The sequence below is a fragment of the Sinohyriopsis cumingii genome, unplaced genomic scaffold (assembly GCF_028554795.1).
Source record: "Sinohyriopsis cumingii isolate HCF-2022 unplaced genomic scaffold, ASM2855479v2 utg001578l, whole genome shotgun sequence".
NCBI classification, from domain to species: Eukaryota; Metazoa; Mollusca; class Bivalvia; order Unionida; family Unionidae; genus Sinohyriopsis; species Sinohyriopsis cumingii.
In genome coordinates, this window is record NW_028316022.1 from 397,501 (window position 1) to 417,891 (window position 20,391).

The following is a 20,391-nucleotide window of genomic DNA, read 5'->3' on the forward strand; positions in this document are numbered from 1 at the left end:
TCTCTCTCTCTCTCTCCTTTGGACGGTGTGACTAAACTTTACCATCATTCATAGGTCTAGATACACTGCAGTATGACAGAGCGAAAATCCCGAACGCTCGTATTTTCATGGTATTTTGCCCATATCTAGCTACGTAATCCAGAGAGAGAGAGAGAGAGAGAGAGAGAGAGAGAGAGGGGCGGGGGGTTGGTAGTGGCGGGGACGACCATTTGGACATTTTTTTTAAAAAATAATTAATAATCGAGATTTAGAACATTATAATAGGATTAAAAAGCAACAACAATAAAGCATTAAATACGGTACAGTATGTGTGCCTCGTAACCGACAAATTTAACATATATGCCTAGTGTCGACTGGCTATTGCAACTATGTATAATTGATATTATGAACACTGTAGACGGATTCTAAGGAAAGCGTAAACATACCTTAACGACAAACCAGATTACTGTAGGTTACTTGGTACAAGTTTAGTTTTAATGTTTTCGTCAAGCGCAATATGTTTTTCTCTCCCACTCCAGATATTTTTTTTGTCCCTTACGCACGAGAGGGGAATGGATAAAAGAAAGGATTCCGATGAAATTGTGTACAATTTTAATTTCAATTAGAAAACAGGGATTATTAATACCATTTATCGTTATTTTCATATGTCATTTATATGATTAATGAATGAGTAGATAGGCCTGCAGTTGCAAGAATGTTTATATATTCGTACTATTACGCCTTGGACGGATCACAATTTCATATACCAGTAGTACTGGTATATCAATTTGCTTGATACCAATACTTTAAACGCCATGTTACTTTTAATGCATGTGGTATACATACATATATATATATATATATATATATATATATATATATATATATATATATATATATATATAACTGAAATATGGTCAATATATCTTGCTCAATTAATGCATTTATACGGCCGTCTCTAATAGACAGGTGTACTTTTATGTATCATGTAAACGTTATAGATTCATTGATATATGTTTGCTTATAAAACTATTACTTCAAACACTATGTCACCATTTTCTCTTTTGAATATAACTTTATTCCCAATAAGTTGTATTTTCGTTTGCGTTGATACGTTTTAGACTACCCTTATTAATGTTTCGATATCTTCAAGTTGTACCGCACTTTAACCGAACGCAATTTCTTGTACTTGCCAACATTAACAACGTGTACTAATCCTTCTTCTTATAATGACTGTAACAGTCTTATTCACGTAACAGATGCTTTTTACCTCGATGCTATCAAAATTAAGTCAGATTTGTAAATCTGGATTTTTTTAAAGTGTCGAATATCTTTTTGTTTGTTTGAAAACGATAAATTAGCAGTTTTGTTCTCTTCTGTTCATCACATGACTAATGTCGACCACACATTGTCCCATCTCAACTTATAAATGGATATGTATGATGTCTGGTGACCGACATTGTGACACCTGCAATTGTCCCTTTCACAATACAAAGTGTGACTATCCAAACAATTTCTCCCAGATAGAAAAATACAAAGTTCTTGGTATAAAGACCTTTCACTTTTACACAAACAGTTCTAGTTTGCCATAAAATATGTTTTCATTAATATTAATAAACAAGTTACAATGACCTTTGCTTACAAAACGGCACAAGAAATTAGATCATATATCCGGTAGGATATCCTAGCCTTAAAGACTGTCTATTTTGTGCATTCGTTGCTGATCCATTAATCAATATTATCATTGTTTCTACAAATAGTAAAACTGTTAAACGATTTCGTTCCCAAACAGGTATACATAATTTGACAGATTGACGGAAATCGGAAGGGCTTATACGTTATACAAATGATGGAAATCGGAAGGGCTTTTGCGTTGTACAAATTGACGGAAATCGGAAAGGGCTTTCCCGTTGTTCAAATGACGGTAATCGGAAGGGTTGTAACGTTGTACAAATGACGGAAATCGGAAGGGCATCTACGTTGTACAAATGACGGAAATCGGAAGGGCTTTTGCGTTGTACAAATTGACGGAAATCGGAAGGGCTTTTACATTGTACAAATTGACGGAAATCGGAAGGGCTTTTACGTTGTACAAATGATGGTGATCGGAAGGGCTGTAACATTGTACAAATGACGGAAATCGGAATGGCTTTTACGTTGTACAAATGATGGAAATAGGAAGGGCTTTTACGTTGTACAAATTGACGGAAATCGGAAAGGCTTTTACAAATTACGGAAATCGGAAGGGCTTTTACGTTGTACAAATGGACGGAAATCGGAAGGGCTTTTACGTTGTATAAATTACGGTAATCGGAAGGGCTTTTAGGTGATACAAATACGGAAATCGGAAGGGCTTTTACGTTGTACAAATCACGGACATCAGAAAGGATTTTACGTTGTAAAAATGGACGGAAATCGGAAGAGCTTTAACGTTGTACGAATGACAGTAAACTGAAATCAAAATATGTCTGCCATTACAAAAAATGTAGTAAATATATACATGTCAGTAGCCATCGCACTAACACATATTTCTGGTCTAACTACCAATGCATTTAGAATGTCAGTTGATATCATGAATGGCCTCCTGGCTTTAAGGGAGGAGGTTACGGATACACCCCTTTCCTGGCTGTCAGCCTGCATGGGATACACCCCTTGTCTGGCTGTCAGCCTGCATGGGATACACCCCTTGCCTGGCTGTCAGCCTGCATTGTTTACAACGTAAAATGTATGTACTCTTAACCATATCTTAAACTGCGGTATCTGACGTATCTGGTCAACATTTTACCCATTGAATCAGTCACATGTTGCCCATTGAATCTGTCACATGTTACCCATTGAATCTGTCACATGTTACCCATTGAATCAGTCACATGTTACCCATTGAATCTGTCACATGTTACCCATTGAATCTGTCACATGTTACCCATTGAATCTGTCACATTTTACCCACTGAATCAGTCACATGTTACCCATTGAATCTGTCACATGTTACCCATTGAATCTGTCACATTTTACCCACTGAATCAGTCACATGTTACCCATTGAATCTGTCACATGTTACCCATTGAATCTGTCACATGTTACCCATTGAATCTGTCACATTTTACCCACTGAATCAGTCACATGTTACCCATTGAATCTGTCACATGTTATCCACTGAATCAGTCACATGTTACCCATTGAATCAGTCACATGTTACCCATTGAATCAGTCAGTATTTTATTCTTTGTAGTAATACAACTGCAGTCTACCGTTCAATTAAATATCACTTTTATATACAATGCATGCATTAAAAAATATAACTTTTATATACAATGCATACATTTAAAAATATCACTTTTTTATAAAATGCATACATTCAAAAATATAACTTTTATATAAAATGCATACATTTCAAAACACTTTACGAATCTGTACAAGACGTGCACTTTTTATGCTATGCTGGATGTCAAAATTAGAACGAATGAGACAAATGATGTAAGGAGAAAGTATTTATTTTTTTCTGCTACGCCCAGGTGTTGTCCACAAGTCTGTTATAAACAAGGGTTATCACTGATAAGAAACGTGCAACCCGGCTTTTTCATTTCCATGCCTGAATAACTAAAATATTAAATATTAAAATAACATAAGAAGGCCACAACTTTATCTAAATCTATATCATAGAAAAGAAGATGGGGTGTATATGGTGGTTTCATTTTAACGCTATAAGAGCGAGAGCATGCCGAAAAATAGTAATTATTTTTTTTGTCTATACAAGAGGTTGACACAATGAAATATTTGTTATTTTTGTAAGCATATTTTTACATTTGGGAATATACAGTCCCAGATGACATATTATGAAAAAATTTGTTTCAAGATAGGAATTTAACATTTGTGAGCCAGCCTTTATCTATTCGAAATGCAGTTTTTTTTTAGACGTCTGTACAATTTACATCATCAATGCATAAAACATCAACTTTTCGAAAACCAGTTTCTGGTTTTTTTACCATGTAATTACAGTAAACTCCTCATATGACAATCTCGATAGCAACGTTATATTGGTCTAAATGACACACATCAAAATCCATTCTCCCCTCTCTGCTGTCCAAGATTGAATCCAAATCAAATCTATAAAGGACATTCAAAGAACAATATGCATTATTTCATCATGGATGGGCCACATTCGTACCAGATAGGAACTTCTTTTCATTGCATGTTTTTAGGAGTTATTGGTCATGTCAATCATTATTAGACTTTCTAAACGATCTCTACAGATATAATAATAATCAGTTGTTTATGCAATCAGAATCCTCCAACATTTTTAATAGTAAACACGTGACCATACGCAAAATCAAAATTTTCATTGAGTCTGTTCACTGCCAATAATGAAGTGCCAAAGTAAACATGCCTTGATATATACAGTAAGAATGGTCATTATTCGCATTCTTCCGCGCATTAAAGACACTTTACTCAGATGCAGAATGTCTCCTTGAGCAGTAGCAATTACTATCTTCTGCCTAATAAAACTGGACATATCAGGGGCCACACAGTTCAACCCATTACGAAAAATTCATAGTGACAAATTAAATGTATTGGAGCATTATAAATTTGCATCCATACCAATGTACGTTTTTGAGCATGCTTCTTTAACACCAAAAGCATTTTAGTTAGATCAAATTCTATACTATATGTATTATTTTACTGTATGTGGGGTAGAATGAAATATCTAACCAATAACGTTATTTTTCATTTTTTAGATGCTTCTTGAATGCCTGCCTTGACGAAGTTGAGAGATTTTAGTTGAACGAATTTACGGCGAAAAGACAACCAGGAAATGGCATCCGATACAAAACTGCCGTGTACAAATTCAAGAAAGATTAGATCCAATCGCGAGCAAAAGTCCAATAACACGTACGTTGGTCCTGTACCCAAAACGGACAATATTTTGAACAGATTTGTGTCAGCAGCGACAGCACAGTGGATTTTACGATATATCCTAGTTGTCACAGTATTTCTGGGGATATCTTGCATAATCATGAGCGTATATTACACATCAACATTAAATCACGTTGGTATCATCCGGCCGCCTGTTATTGATCTTCAAAGATTCACATGGTCACAGTATGGTCCAAAATCTATCGTAAGTGATAACGGAAACACGATCATAATTGATGCAAGTGTTACTAAACGTAACTATCAGCCTCTGAAATATCGTTTTACTACATTTGCTAGAGTCAACAATTCAAGATTTCGACACACAAAAACTCTATATCCTTTAACATTAGATGCACCATATTTGTTGTCAAATCCAGACTTATGCAAGTCAGCGGTGAATCTATCAGCTCTTGTGATAGTTCACACTGCACCGAGTCATTTTGAGAGGCGTGATGTCATGAGACAAACATGGACTAATAATTCATATTTTCGTCACTTAGGGTCTGTCAGGATTTTGTTTCTGCTTGGCACGGTTCTTGATAATGCAACGCAAATAAAAATTGAGGATGAATTCAAAAAGTATGGGGATCTTGTACAAGGGAATTTTATTGATTCTTATAGAAATCTTACACATAAGGGGGTGATGGGATACAAGTGGATCTCAGAGAATTGTATGAATGTGAAGATGATTTTAAAAACCGATGATGATGTAGTTGTGGATACCTATAAATTGCTAAATGAATATATTCCAAAACTTTCTGGTAGAACACGATACATTCTTTGTAACCATATTGCCCCTGGTACTATGCCAATTATACGAGAAACTAAAAGTAAATGGTACGTTGATTCGGATCTTTTCAGAGGACACAGTTTTTATCCACGATACTGTAGTGGGTTCGGTGTAATTATATCTACGGATATTATCCCATTTCTCTACAGGGCTGCGTATTTAACGCCATTCTTCTGGGTTGATGACGTCTATCTTTATGGAATGTTACCATCTAAAGTCAAAGAAGTTGCATATATCTCACTCGCCGGGAACTTTTCTTTGAATTTTAAGGCGGGATTGGAATGTTTAAAAAATAATACAAAACAATGTCCATTTCTGATATCTGGTGGAGGCACACCAGACGAAGTGGTAAAGATATGGGATGCGATGGGAAAGGCCTATAAAAGAACTTTGAATATAAATCTAAACGAATCAAATACCCTGTTTGAAAATGGTAATAATACTAAACATAGCTTCATCGGTCAAGACAAAAACGACTCGGATAACAATCATATGTGAATTCAATCTAATGTGCTGTCAAACGAAGAACAAACTGTAGCTGCCATTACAAACAGAGCACAAATACCAGCAAATGAAAGACAACACGCCAACGCAGGAACACATAACACAACCCCGGTTGACATCGATTCCGGGACAAAAAAAAAATACAAAGGAAAATAGAAACAATACAGACGTTGGGTGAAACGAATATGGGAACGGAAAGAGCATTAATGCAGCAAGAAGCATTCAAGTCATTAGTGTCGTAGAGTTTTGTGCATGTCTGTTTGAATGACCGTATGTTTGTGCGTATGTATGAGTGGATACAGTTCTGTTGCAAATTTAGCATGTAGAAATCAAGTTCATGAGCAGTAAATATTATCATCGAGAATCGGTACAATTATCAATTAATTGCCTGCATTTTTAGACAATGCAAACTTCACGAGTTTTGCACGCAACACTTATTACAGTACATGTTTACTTTCAAGAAATGGACATTAGGACTGGACCTAATTCTCTTAATATTGTATTTTCTGAGAACTGTAACACAACTAACCGAACATTAATAGTGAAATACTGCCGTGGTATTAAAGGCGTACTAACGTAGTATTAAAGTCGTACTAATGTGGCATTAAAGGCATACTAACGTGGTATTAAAGACATACTAATGTGGTATTAAAGGCGTACTAACGTGGTATTAAAGGCATACTAATGTGGTATTAAAGTCGTACTAACGTGGCATTAAAGGCATACTAACGTGGTATTAAAGACATACTAACGTGGCATTAAAGGCATACTAACGTGGTATTAAAGACATACTAACGTGGTATTAAAGACATACTAACGTGGTATTAAAGACATACTAATGTGGTATTAAAGGCGTACTAACGTGGTATTAAAGTCGTACTGACGTGGTATTAAAGGCGTACTAACGTGGTATTAAAGGCGTACTAACGTGGTATTAAAGTCGTACTGACGTGGTATTAGAGTCGTACTAACGTAGTATTAAAGGCGTACTAACGTGGTATTAAAGTCGTACTAACGTGGTATTAAAGGCATACTAACGTGGTATTAAAGGCGTACTAACGTGGTATTAAAGGCGTACTAACGTGGTATTAAAGGCGTACTAACATGGTATTAAAGGCATACTAACGTGGTATTACAATCATATCACTGGATTTACAGGAATAGAGAGAAATTTACAATTGTCGCACCAACAAATACATATTTTGCCATTTTCGAAAATAATCTCAACGTAATGAAACATTTCCATTCTAGAAGTTTTTAAGGTCAGAATCAAGACTGTATCTTTATATAAAACTGAAGTGAACACGATTACTATCAATAACGATCTGAATATTTAATATATTCCCATAGAAAAATATTAGCTATGAATTATGTTGTTCACCAAAAATAAATGCAAATAGCCATTTACGTTATTAACTTGATTTTGGACAAGGTCAAATATAAAATACATATATACGTACCATAATCATTATGAAAAGCCGACACACAATACAAACTAAATATACAAAAGAGTACATGGCGTTTTTGCTTAGCAACTAGATTTGCATTGATGGTGTAATGAGAGGAATTGGACACACATTTATAGATCTCCTTATCAAGGTCAATACGATTTCTGAACTGATAAAAAGCAAACAGTATTTACATATAAATTATTGGGGCAATGCCAGTGTTCGTAAAACTACAAACGTTGATAAATTAAACACGAACAAATAAAAAAGCTAATAGCAGAGAAATTATTTCATCTGCGAGACGCCGAAACAAAAAGATACACACGAGTATACATTACAATAATAGTAACTGACTGAACTAACTTAGTTGAAACTTTGTCACGACTGAACTTAGTTGATACTTCGTCACGGCTGAACGAACTTAGTTGATACTTTGTCACTGACTCAACTAACTTAGTTGATACTTTGTCACGACTGAACTTAGTTGATACTTTGCCACGGCTGAACTAACTTAGTTGATACTTTGTCACTGACTCAACTAACTTAGTTGAAACTTTGTCACGACTGAACTTAGTTGATACTTGGTCACGTCTGAACTAACTTAGTTGATACTTTGTCACGGCTGAACTAACTTAGTTGATATTTTGTCATTGACTGAACTAACTTAGTCTATACTTTGTCACTGACTGAACTAACTTAGTCTATACTTTGTCACTGACTGAACTAACTTAGTTGATACTTTGTCACGAATATCTAAATAAAAGGTTGAATGGGTCAATACTGTAAATATTTGAGTTCACATTAGGACATAAAACTTCTGACATAAAACGTGCATCCAAAGATACCTCACTTGCCATAAATCTCGCATATCCAAGCAAAGAAAAAAATATGAACATAATTGCATGTAAAAGCAAAATTAGAATCATTCGAAAGAGGGATGATAAAACCTTGCATATAATCGCATTTAAAAAAAGGAAGAAGGAAAAATAAGTAATAGAGCAAACCTTTTAAATGCATAGGGTCGGACTTTACACCGCTTCAAAAAAGTGGGAATGAATACGACATCTCAGTAATTATGTATGTTATGTATATTTGATTTAATGTATATTTGATTTAATTTATATTTGATTTAAATTAATTGTTTGTTTGTTAGTTTTAAATTTTTTACTTCTTTATATGCTATTGTAGTGTAATTTTATTTACTGGATTTGACATTTTCCAGAAATTCATTTTCCAGAAATTCAGTATAGTTTTTCGTAAACACTAATTAGAAACTTTGTATCTCATGCTGACCTAGTTCAAGTAAACATCTTTTTTTTTTTTTTTTGAAAATTTTAAAACATTCTTTCTTAGAGTAGATTCATTAAGTGAAATCGATTCTATACTTGGAGTACGTGACAAATAACATCTAGCGGCGCGAGTCACCAATATAACGAGGAAATGAAAACCAACGGTATTCCCAGATGAAAGTGAAAGTAATTTAGCTCAGCGAATATAATCCGAACCGGTGACACTAACACTTCAATATAGACACCCATAACTTTACAGAGGGTACAGAGATCCCGTACATATAGATCGCAATTTGAATTTAAAATCTCCAAAAAATGCATTGATTTATTTATTCATTATTTGTCATGATCGTAGCAGTCATCTGCATTCCCAACATACCTGTAAATAAATGTTCCAATTGATGAGGCAAAAATAAAATACCCAACAACGATGCCAGAAAGAATTCCTCGTGGAAAGTTCCTGATGGATGGTATGGAAATAAATCTTAAAAGGACGATTTGTGTTATAAATACCTATAAACTCATGGGGGAATATCTTTAGCAGGTGACTAAGAGCTTAACTGATTAGACAATTGCTGAAAAAGTGAAACATTTTGCTAGTGTAAAGTATTAATTAATACACAACTAGTTTCGATAGATTCAATGGAACAGCTGCACCAACCAAAGGAATGTTTTACTTACGTCTTCGTGATTCTAACGTGTCAGATACCGAATACAATATGTACACGTCTTCACACGCTCATTTCACGTTCACTATATCGTCTTCAAAAAAGACACGTTAATGTAGTGTGACATTTTCAACCAAGTTGTATATAGAGCTCAATAACCTGAACCCAGCGGACAGTGAAGAAGAAGCAACTGATGATGCAATGTTAAATATATCATCAAGAATTAATTTAAAACAGATATTGGCATGCTTCTGACGATTGGTAAAGGAATCAGAAGTTAAGAAAATCAGAAGTGGTATGATTCCAAGCAATTTATGCAAGTGACCTAAGTGGTAAGTGCGTACGCCTAGTATGTGTGAGGTCGCGGGTTCGAACGCCGGCCGAGTCATATTAAAGACTTGCAAAAAATATACTATAAACCGCCTCGATAAATAATAGGTTAGTGTTATGATTAATTGGCCTGGTGTCAGAATAATGTGCTAGGATTAATCGGCCTGGTGTCAGAATAATGTGACTGGGTGGGACATGACGCTACAAGTCCGCTGCATGATGCTCTAGTGCTAGACATCCCTATAAATGTACACGTTGAAGACATCGTGGCAAAATGACTAAATATGTTAAAGGTGCATTTAAAAATTCTAAGTTATACACACACAATTATGCCAAGACAAACAAAGACCATTATGTTTGCGATGATAGAAAGAAAGCATGTGGTGATGACTTCGAAAAGTTAAGTCCATCATCATTCATCTTGGCAATATGATATACCAATATGTATATGGCTGCGCCAAGGGCGATGCCTACGTGTTGAACTTTTCACATTGCCATGTGATGAATAACTTGAATGGTTAGATAAAGACTTGCAAGAGACTCATTATGCTTGTGAGGAATGGTGGTATTTTAAAAGCTGATCTGCAGATTCCGCCTGATTTACACGACAATTTCAAGGACTGATTTGACTACCCAGAAAAATAAAGAAAAATAAATAAATTATTTTTAAGTTACTGGATCAGTTGTGCTTCAACAACTGAGTAATACTGAAAAACAAAAGTGAATATGTAATACATTGCGGAAACGTCCAGCTTTACCCGCGAATTTGATTCATATTGAAACAGATAGAGTTGTCTTGTTTGAGCAGCGACCGGATGGCGCGTTCTTTGATGAAGTTAGTTTTTGAAATTATTGGTAGTGTTTTGTCTTACTCGTTTCTCATATTGATTAATATATAAGTGATGAGGTAGACAAATGACATATCTCTACAAAAGGACAATAGTTACATATATCTAGTTGGAAATAAATCTTTTCAAGTGCCTGTACTATATTGTTTGCTAGGAGGACAAAGTACATCATGACTTTACAAAATCCTAAATATCAAACCAACTGAACCTATTTATATTGGATTTCCTGTGCTAGAGATGTTGAGATGGTTGATGCATGAAATAAAGAGCAGATACTAAAAGAATGAAAAATACCTACGCCAATAAGATAATTGATTCCTTATGTTTGGATTTTGTTTGTTTTGAATGTTCACCTGACCATCCTAAACGGAACGAATGCACGTATTATACTTTATATTTATCAGTATATTTGCTAAAATTTAATTAAACAGACCCGACCTTGTTTACGAATTTTATGGAACTTTTCATTGTAAATTGCCCGTTTCCAAGGCATTTTGTAGTATAATAACTTAGGTGACAGTTTGTATATAAGTTCGAAATAAATACAATTATTTCATTTCTACTTAACGTTTCGTTGTGTTGAGATAAAATGTGAGAGAAATCATTTATTTAAAAGTATTCATTGGAATTACAAAATATTCGATGACATTTTCGACTAAATCACTATTTTGGCGCTATTGTGAATTCATTCAAGGGCATTCTGGGTTAAAACAATATGATAAATGAAGACCGTTGGCATGTTAACTCATCCAATACTATTGACATATCAGCACATTTAATACTGGAATTAATTCGGAACGCTCTACACTTTTGGACTTGTCATCTATCTTTACGATGTTTTAGGAGCTAATTGACAATACCGTATCTTCATTTTAACTGTTCATTTTGAAATCTTGGGACATACACTATTTGTCGAATTTTAATAAACTTGTTGGTTTTGCTTTTTCTGCTACTTAGTTAAAGACCAAAGAGTCGTAACAGAGAACATTTAACGCCACTTTTGAAATTGCATGCCTGCAAGTACTATATCAAATACTGGATATTTATATAAACTAAAAGTTAACTTTATCCAAACCAAATTCAAGCTTCTATTGTATCAGCATTGTAATTGCTTTCTTTCTCATGTTTAATCGTATCTATATGAAGACGAACAATAAACGAGATATACTGTGTCGAAAATAAGGTTCTGCGGTAGATAAAAGAACATTAAAATTAAATATGTTACCCCACCCAAATTTACGGTTTCGTCACAATCAGGAAACCACAGTACGTTTTAAATGAGCAAGGCAATCTCGCATACAAATATGAAAATTAAATCCTTCCAGTGTCTAAGCCAAGTCACTGGGTGTTATGAAATTTTAACTCGTGTATTATTAGTTCGATAACGTTGATATCTAGTCTTTAGTATCACTGGGTGTGATGAAATTTTAACTCGTGTATTATTAGTTCGATAACGTTGATATCTAGTCTTTAGTATAAATTTATGTTAAGTCATATAATTGTATTTGCAAAAGTACAAACTTGGACTCGTTATATGACGTTGTTTCGATTGAGTTGTCTCTTTGTCCCAATATTTGTTTATGTTCAAGATTTAAGGTAGCCGCTAAGCCAGAGGCTCACAGCGATTTACCATACACCCTATTGTACTTCCGTGGTGTTTCTTTAAAAGCAACGTTTGCAAAACTCATTTGTAGTCATGCTTTCCAGTAGAATCGTACAACAGTTGAAACACTTTTTAAACTTTTGTGTGATGCTTCTGAAAAACTTGAATATCCTTAATTTAATTTATATGGAAAAGTGAAAGGTTGTGGTAATTAATTTATTTCTGTTTCGATTAATGTGTGCATTTCACCATGAGAAACGTCTGAGCTCTAGATTTAAATAATTAACACCGGTATAAGTGGGCAAGATATTTACTGAATGTATGAAATATACAATATTCGCCACCTGGACAACCAGACAAAGTCAGATATTGTTATATTAATCTAAAGTTATATATTATCATTAAGTAAAGAAAATACAGGAATTAAAACTGTAGAAAAAAAAAAAAAAAAACAAAAAAAAAACAAAAAAAAAAACAAAACCACACACATGAATAAAGTTAACAACGGCTAGATAGAATCAAGTTTCGTTTCTACCTGAAGCCCTATTTATATATGAATGTGTTCATAGCAGGGTACAGTAAGTATGTGTATGATTTATTTCAATTAAAATTACGACACGAAGAAATTGTTAAGTATCTATTGCATTACACAGTACCTTCATTCTTTTCTATATATTTTTGATAAACGTTCATCCATGTAATGTAGTTTTAAGCGATCAATCCCTAGCGCATCCTTGCTGTTGAGCCAAAATTATGTCCGTTACAATTGCGAGACATACTGATTTGAATTATATACTTAATATAAAAAGGTATCGATGAAGTATTATTAATATTCCTTCATTAATGTATTGATTTTACATTTCATAAAATATCCTGATATTTGAAGATGTGAAAAGACAATATTTCCCATCATGCCACTCAATATGTATATTTCAGCTTATACTTATGGCAAGCAGACGAGTATTGTTCGGGTTAGAACAAGGAATAAAAACCAGTATCTTTTATGCATGTATATTTTAATTTTTCAAAAAATATTCGACCCGGCAACATCAATTGTCTATGAAAGTTATGTCCACAGTATTACATCGTGAACTCAAAGTGGTGTATCGTTCAATCAAACTACATGTTAAAACCCGATAACCCGATGTGGGGTATCACTCAATCGGACTACATGTTAAAACCCGATGTGGTGTATCGTTCAGTAGGACTACATGTTAAAACCCGATGTGGGGTATCGCTCAACCGGACTTACGTTGCTGTCGGATATGGGAAAACACAACTTCTTGTAACATGTTTTAGTTTATCCCAAACATTAAATTGATTTGTTTTATAAATACATGCATATGATTAAAGTTGCGTGGAACTTACGAAACGGGTGGAAGGGGTGTCTTTACTATGTTACGCTTCGATTCGGCTCCACTACTGATGCATGATAATACATGTTGTTTTCCTGCGCAAATATATACATCGACCTTGACCTCAGTATCTGATAGAGCACAGAGAGAAAGGAATCATAATAATGACTGCCGATTAGTACGATCATTAATTTTGGAGTCAGAGTTCCTTGGAGTCAGAACTCCTTGGAGTCAGAGTTCCTTGGAGTTTGAGCTCCGTGGCAAAACATCGACGGAAAAATGCGTTGTTCGTATTTTGAAATTCGGACCCACGGTTAGAATCCCTTGTCCTTTACAGTGCATATGATTATTTCCATGAATATCATAGAAATGAGTCAATATATTTATTAGATTCAAATTAAATTCATAAAATCAAAATTAAGTAATAAAATCAATTAATAGTTAAATTGTTTCTATTAATATAATACAGATGTTGCAATAAATAAATGTGAAAAAATAAATGGGTACGCGAATTGATAAATTTGGGTATTGGTGCTGAAGCCAGGAAATCCGGTAATAACAAAGCATTAAAGTGGATTTAAGATTGTATTGGATTTTACTTGTGTTTCAATCAATTGCAACATAGTCTATTATCCCACTTGATCAAAATGTCTGCTCTATAAATATTTGACATGTTTAGTTTAAAACCCGGATAAATTGTTTGCAGATATATGTCTGTACAGAAATGTCAATCAATATAAACTCTGGAAGGAAATTGATTTAATTGCTTTCCGTAAATCATACGATGTACCAAACAAAGAATATTACTGATTAATGCCATGCAAGCAAGGTGGCAGTGATTCCCCAAGCTGAATTGTATCATGGTTTTCTGAATGAAAATAGTTAATTATTGCATTACCTGCCCGTTATAACTAGTCTGTAAAACAGTCCTGACTGACATTGGAAAAACAATTGATCATAGCGCTTTGGACTCTTAACCGTTATTCTTAGATGTGTCAGTTTCAGGTTCGCGAGAGAAACGTTTTCGGTAAAATGGCGGTCGATATTTGCTGAGTGTATTTTTCATGGTTATTCTTTGTTGTCATAAAATCTGAGAGAGAGAGAGAGAGAGAGAGAGAGAGAGAGATTTGGGTGGGTATTCTACCGATGCTTTCTGATCGAAGGGAAAGAACTCAATTGATATATACCAGATTCGCTTTCTATTATTTTAAACGGTATGTTGTCACAGTTTCTCTCTGAAAGAGGAAGAAGAAAACGAAGCAGAAGAAGAAGAAAAATAAGACGAAGACGATGATAACAGTTACAATGATGATGATGATGATGATGATGAATATGATGATGAAGATGATTATTATTATTAAATTATTATTATTATTATTATTATTATTATTATTATTATTCTACCGATACGTATAATGTAGTTTTATCAAAAGATTGGTTCTCTTGCTTCATATTGCGTCTCAGTTACTTTTTGTAGTATCTTGACTGTATAGGCCTATGTGAGTGTACTGCCTTTGGTAGCAGGTCAGCCATTAGGCTTGAAGCAAGTCGCCCTACAATTCGCATAATAACTTCTAGCCAGATATGAAAAGAGTCACCACACGATTGAATGAGATTGTCACACGTGATAAAGCTTTTCTGAACCCGACTGAAGAGAAAATAATGTTTCGATTTCAGAATGCGAGCAGAGGCAACAAATTGCTCGGCGTAATCCGACTATCAAGAGAATTTTATGTGCATTTTTTTCTGACTGCAAGAGCAAGAGTCCTTTCGTTCAGGTACAGGTCTGGCTCTGAGAGTGTCAGTGAACTTTGTATGTCTCTAAACTGTGCTCGTGACAGTCTTCGTGAAGGAGTAGGGCCTCCAGACTCCTCCACCTACTCCATACAACCCTATTTTGCCTCCATATTATTGTTGACTGAATCCCTATATTAATGATTCGCTGTGGGTCTGACGACTTCAAAGCCTTCGTCTGGTTGGAAGTGTATGAACAGCATACATCACAGTGAATACAAAATGGCGATTAAAAACGTAATAATCAGATTGTGAAAGTGCGTGCAGCTGCATGGAGTGTAAGGTGTCGAGATGAATTGACGCATTACTTACTACTAATAAACTGATTTGTTCAGTGTACTATTGATCAGAACATTTTTTAACTAGCCCTGCTACATATTATATACTTATAGTCCTGCTACATATTACATACGTGTAGCCCTGCTACATGTTAGATACATAGAGCCCTGCTGCATATTTGATACGTATAGCCCTGCTACATATTAGATACTTATAGCCCAGCCACATATTATATACTGTTAGCCCTGCTACATATATGCTATTAGCCCTGCTACATATTATATACTTATAGCCCTGCTACATGTTAGATACGTATAGCCCTGCTACATATTTGATACGTATAGCCTTGCTACATATTAGATACTTATAGCCCTGTCACATATATACTATTAGCCCTGCTACATATTATATACTTATAGCCCTGCTACATATATACTTATATAGCCCTGCTGCATATTATATACTTTTAGCCCTGCTACATATTAGATACTTATAGCCCTGCTACATATTATATACTTATAGCCCTGCTACATATTATATACTTATAGCCCTGCTACATATTAGATACTTATAGCCCTGCTACATATTAGATACTTTTAGCCCTGCTACATATTAGATATTTATAACCCTGCTACATATTATATACTTTCTGCTCTGCTACATATTATATACTTATAGCCCTGCTACATATTATATGCTTATAGCCCTGCTACATATTAGATACTTGTAGCCCTGATACATATTATATACTTATATCCCTGCTACATATTAAATATTTATAGCCCTGCATTATATTTGATACTTTTAGCCCTGCTACATATTATATACTTATAGCCCTGCTACATATTAATACGTATAGCCCTGCTACATATTAAATACGTATAGCCCTGCTGCATAGTATATACTTATAACCATGCTACATGTTATATACTTATATCCCTGCTACATATTAGATATTTATAGCCCTTCTACATATTTCATACTTAAAGCCCTGCTACATATTAGATACTTATAGCCCTGCTACATATTATATACTTATAGCCCTGCTACATATTAGATATTTATAGCCCTGCTACATATTAGATACTTATAGCCCTGCTACATATTAGATACTTATAGCCCTGCTACATATTAGATACTTATAGCCCTGCTACATATTAGATACTTATAGCCCTACTACATATTAGATATTGATAGCTCTGCTACCTATTATATACTTTTAGCCATAGCCCTGCTACATAGTATATACTTATAACCCTGCTGCATATTATATACTTATAGCCCTGCTACATAGTATATACTTATGTATGATTATTATAGATCTGTCCAAGTCGTATTAGACTTAGAAAAAACAAAATCTCTGTAAAATCCACTGCCAAAGACTGTAAGGAATCATTTTTTTGTCAAAATGAAATTTGGATAGAAATTCATTGTTAGATAATCGATATCACTTAAATACTATTCAACGAATCACATATGCACAGTCAGATACTGAATTGGAAGCAGCTGAGGATAAGAAAAAGCTTCAATCGTTGTGCTCGCTAACGAGTATCACTCTTATATTTACCTTGTCTGGAAAGACACAGTATAACTGTCTAGTCTGGAAAATACAACGTATAATTACATTGTCTGGAAACGAAACTGTAAAGTTACCTTGTCTGAAAACAACATGGTATAATGACATTGTCTGGAAACGATACAGTGTAGTTTTGACCCCCCTGACTGCTAAACAGTAAATAATGATGTGAAGATTTAATCACTATGCAACACATTTTAAACGACGGCGCTTCTAAATTCCATGTTTTCGGCACTTAAAGTTTTGGATTTTATTTAAAATTATAATTTTTGTGATAACTGCGAAAGTGGATCATGGAAAGATATAAATCGAAAGATGCTTCCCTAACGAAAGATCATTATAAGGTATGCATGTATGAATGGCGTTGAATGACAAGTGAGTACACCTTTGATTATTTATTGAAGGCAAAAAGGAAAATTCCAATATGGAAATATAAGTTTTAAGAACTCTACATAGATACCACTTTCCAAAATTAACGAAAGCTATACGATAAAGACAAAAGAAAAAAATGTACAAATTATTATAATGGCATGTAAAACGCAAAGTGAAGAAATAAAAATCCTGATGTATAGACTGATTGTTTTAAAACTTAAACCATATTCTTTTGAAACGTTCAACATCTTCCTTGGTTGTATATCTTTAAGTTATTAATTTAATTGACATCATAGCGAGAAGGCTAGCAAGAGAAAGTTAGAAGCTAACATTATTCCAATATGATATATAGTGATGGAATGAAAGATCGTTACATTCAAAGTGAACTGCGTTGTTAATGCATTTGTCTGATGTAGAGTGCAATAAAATAAAAACCGTCAACAAACAATTGGAAACAAATATTTACTCTTTGTCTTGAAATGAACGTGACACGTTACTTAAAGAATTACGGACTAATATCTGCATCTGCAATTTCTGCTCTTCCTATTATTTGACAGTAGTTTTTGCCGGAATTAAGCGAGGACTGTCGATGAAATGATCCGCTCCCAGAAGGCGTGGTGAAGCAACACGATAGCACACACATACTATACGGCAATGTGGTCAGTCTTGGAATGTAATACTCTTGTGCTGCGCTCACCGCCCGACTCACAATATTTTTAGTAAAACAACAAACAACAATTAAACATATGTCATTTTTTTCAAACAAACAAACAAACAAAGATTTTTCAAATAACAAACTATTTTTTTAACAAGGATGATAACGTTGGGAAGTCAAGCTAGACTTCCACTGAGGTAGCGCATTAGACCATTGATGGACAGTTCCTAGTTAGGACAAAAGATAGCCATAATTGTCACAAAACCATCGATCTACTTGGTCATCGTTTCTAGAAGAGTGACGATCAAAATAAGTCACTAAATGTTCTAAAGGACATCCAAGGCTGCGTTGATGATGAAAATACACACAATATTGTCCACACACCATGGAATCTGTGCCGTGTAATTTCACATTAATGAATCGTGCTGTCTGGGATTTTTCTTCTCAGAAAATCGATGATGTCGTCTTCCAAAGGTGGCAATCGATACGAATCAAAATACTCAACACAACCATCACGGGGAAAGTATACGGCTACCCTGTGGGTAACAGGTAGATGAATGTCATCCGTGAGATGGCATAAGCTTGATGGTCTTCATGTTTGTGAAGTTCATCTTCAGCACACAGGACATGATTCCAAGAAGAGGTATACGAACAGTGGTTCAAAAGCTAATAAAGTTCCCAGGTATCCATTTTTGTGTTTATTTTTTTCTTGTTTTTCTTCTTCTTTCTAACAGGTAATGATAGGTCATCAATTCGATCCTGACGTTTTGCTTGAAAATGCCTGTCAAGTGATCGTGTCTTTGCTTCATCTCCACACTCTTGGCCAAGAGAGCTTCGTTGCGAAAGATTTCTATAGCAATCATTGGAGGAGAGGAATGATCACACAAGATTTTATACCACTGATATAACACGGCTTCTTCTGAGATGAGACCCCAAGCGTCCTCCAGATACTCGTCCAATTTTTCTTCTCGACTCCGCATCAGACAATTATCGTGTTTAATTTGCTTGCGATGAGTGTTTTGGCATCCAAAGCAATCTCTCTCGATCGATTTTGTAATTTTATCGCAAGGTGTTTGGCAAAACAGGACACTAAATGTTGTTCTTGTTCTGGCCATCTCACCTTATGACTATGTTCGTTTCGTCTTTCTCTTGGGTTCGTGCTTCCATGGCATCCTCCCATTCCTTTTCGAAAGACTCTCTACTATTCAAAGAGGTATGACAGTCTTCCATTGCTTCTAATAGTCTGGAATAATGCTTTTCAAACTGTTGATTTATATCGTATTAACTTCGGCATACAAGATGGCGTTCACCGTCTTAGGTAGAGTTTTATAAAACTGAAATTCCACACGAATCTGGCCGGATTTGATAGGGTGGAAATGTCCCTCGACGCTGCCTTGGTCTGAAGTGAAATCAAAAGCCCACAACGCGTAGCCTCCTGCATAAATTTAGTACGTAACGCCATGACTGGTTCTGGTTCCTAACTGTCCGTTCGTTTCATACAGTGATAAGTACGACCTCAAGCAATTCATCTTGAAACTAATGTCAGGTTCGAAGTGTCTGATACACAAATTCTTGCGACTTCCATCTTGGACACGTATTAGTGATAAAACTTCTTAAGGAATTTGATTGGGGGCTCTGTTGTAGGCTGCGTTGCTGACGATACCAATGATTACTCGTTTGGGTAACTGTCCAGATGAGCTTCGATTTTGGATTGGAGTCCAGAGGCAACGGTGAAGATTTTCACTTCCACTAGTCGTATCGGATACTTGGCGGTCGTTCTGCTCCAAATGTAACTGATGTCGTTTTCCACTTTAGATAAGACTTCCACGCGTCGCACGTAGAGTCTGGCTTTCTCGATGTAGGTTTTGTTATCGGCAGCATCGGTCATCAAATGGAAAGTGGTACTGATGCATTTGAGTCTCAGGCGAACATACACGGCGTTCAGCAAATGCTTCTCTTGTAACCACATGTCCAAATGCACACGGCC

The 20,391-nt window shown here is 35.0% G+C and overlaps 1 protein-coding gene across 1 annotated transcript in view; it reads left to right on the forward strand.

The window, feature by feature from the left end:
- The window catches only part of LOC149771927 (lactosylceramide 1,3-N-acetyl-beta-D-glucosaminyltransferase-like), a 37,602-nt gene extending 31,051 nt beyond the window's left edge, over positions 1 to 6,551 (forward strand). The window contains exon 2 of the mRNA XM_089948085.1: positions 4,716 to 6,551. Within this exon, the coding sequence (XP_089804211.1) occupies positions 4,793 to 6,181 (1,389 nt within the window). The 5' untranslated portion in view covers positions 4,716 to 4,792 and the 3' untranslated portion in view covers positions 6,182 to 6,551. The remainder of the gene's footprint in view (positions 1 to 4,715) is intronic.
- The last annotated feature ends 13,840 nt before the right edge of the window (positions 6,552 to 20,391 follow it).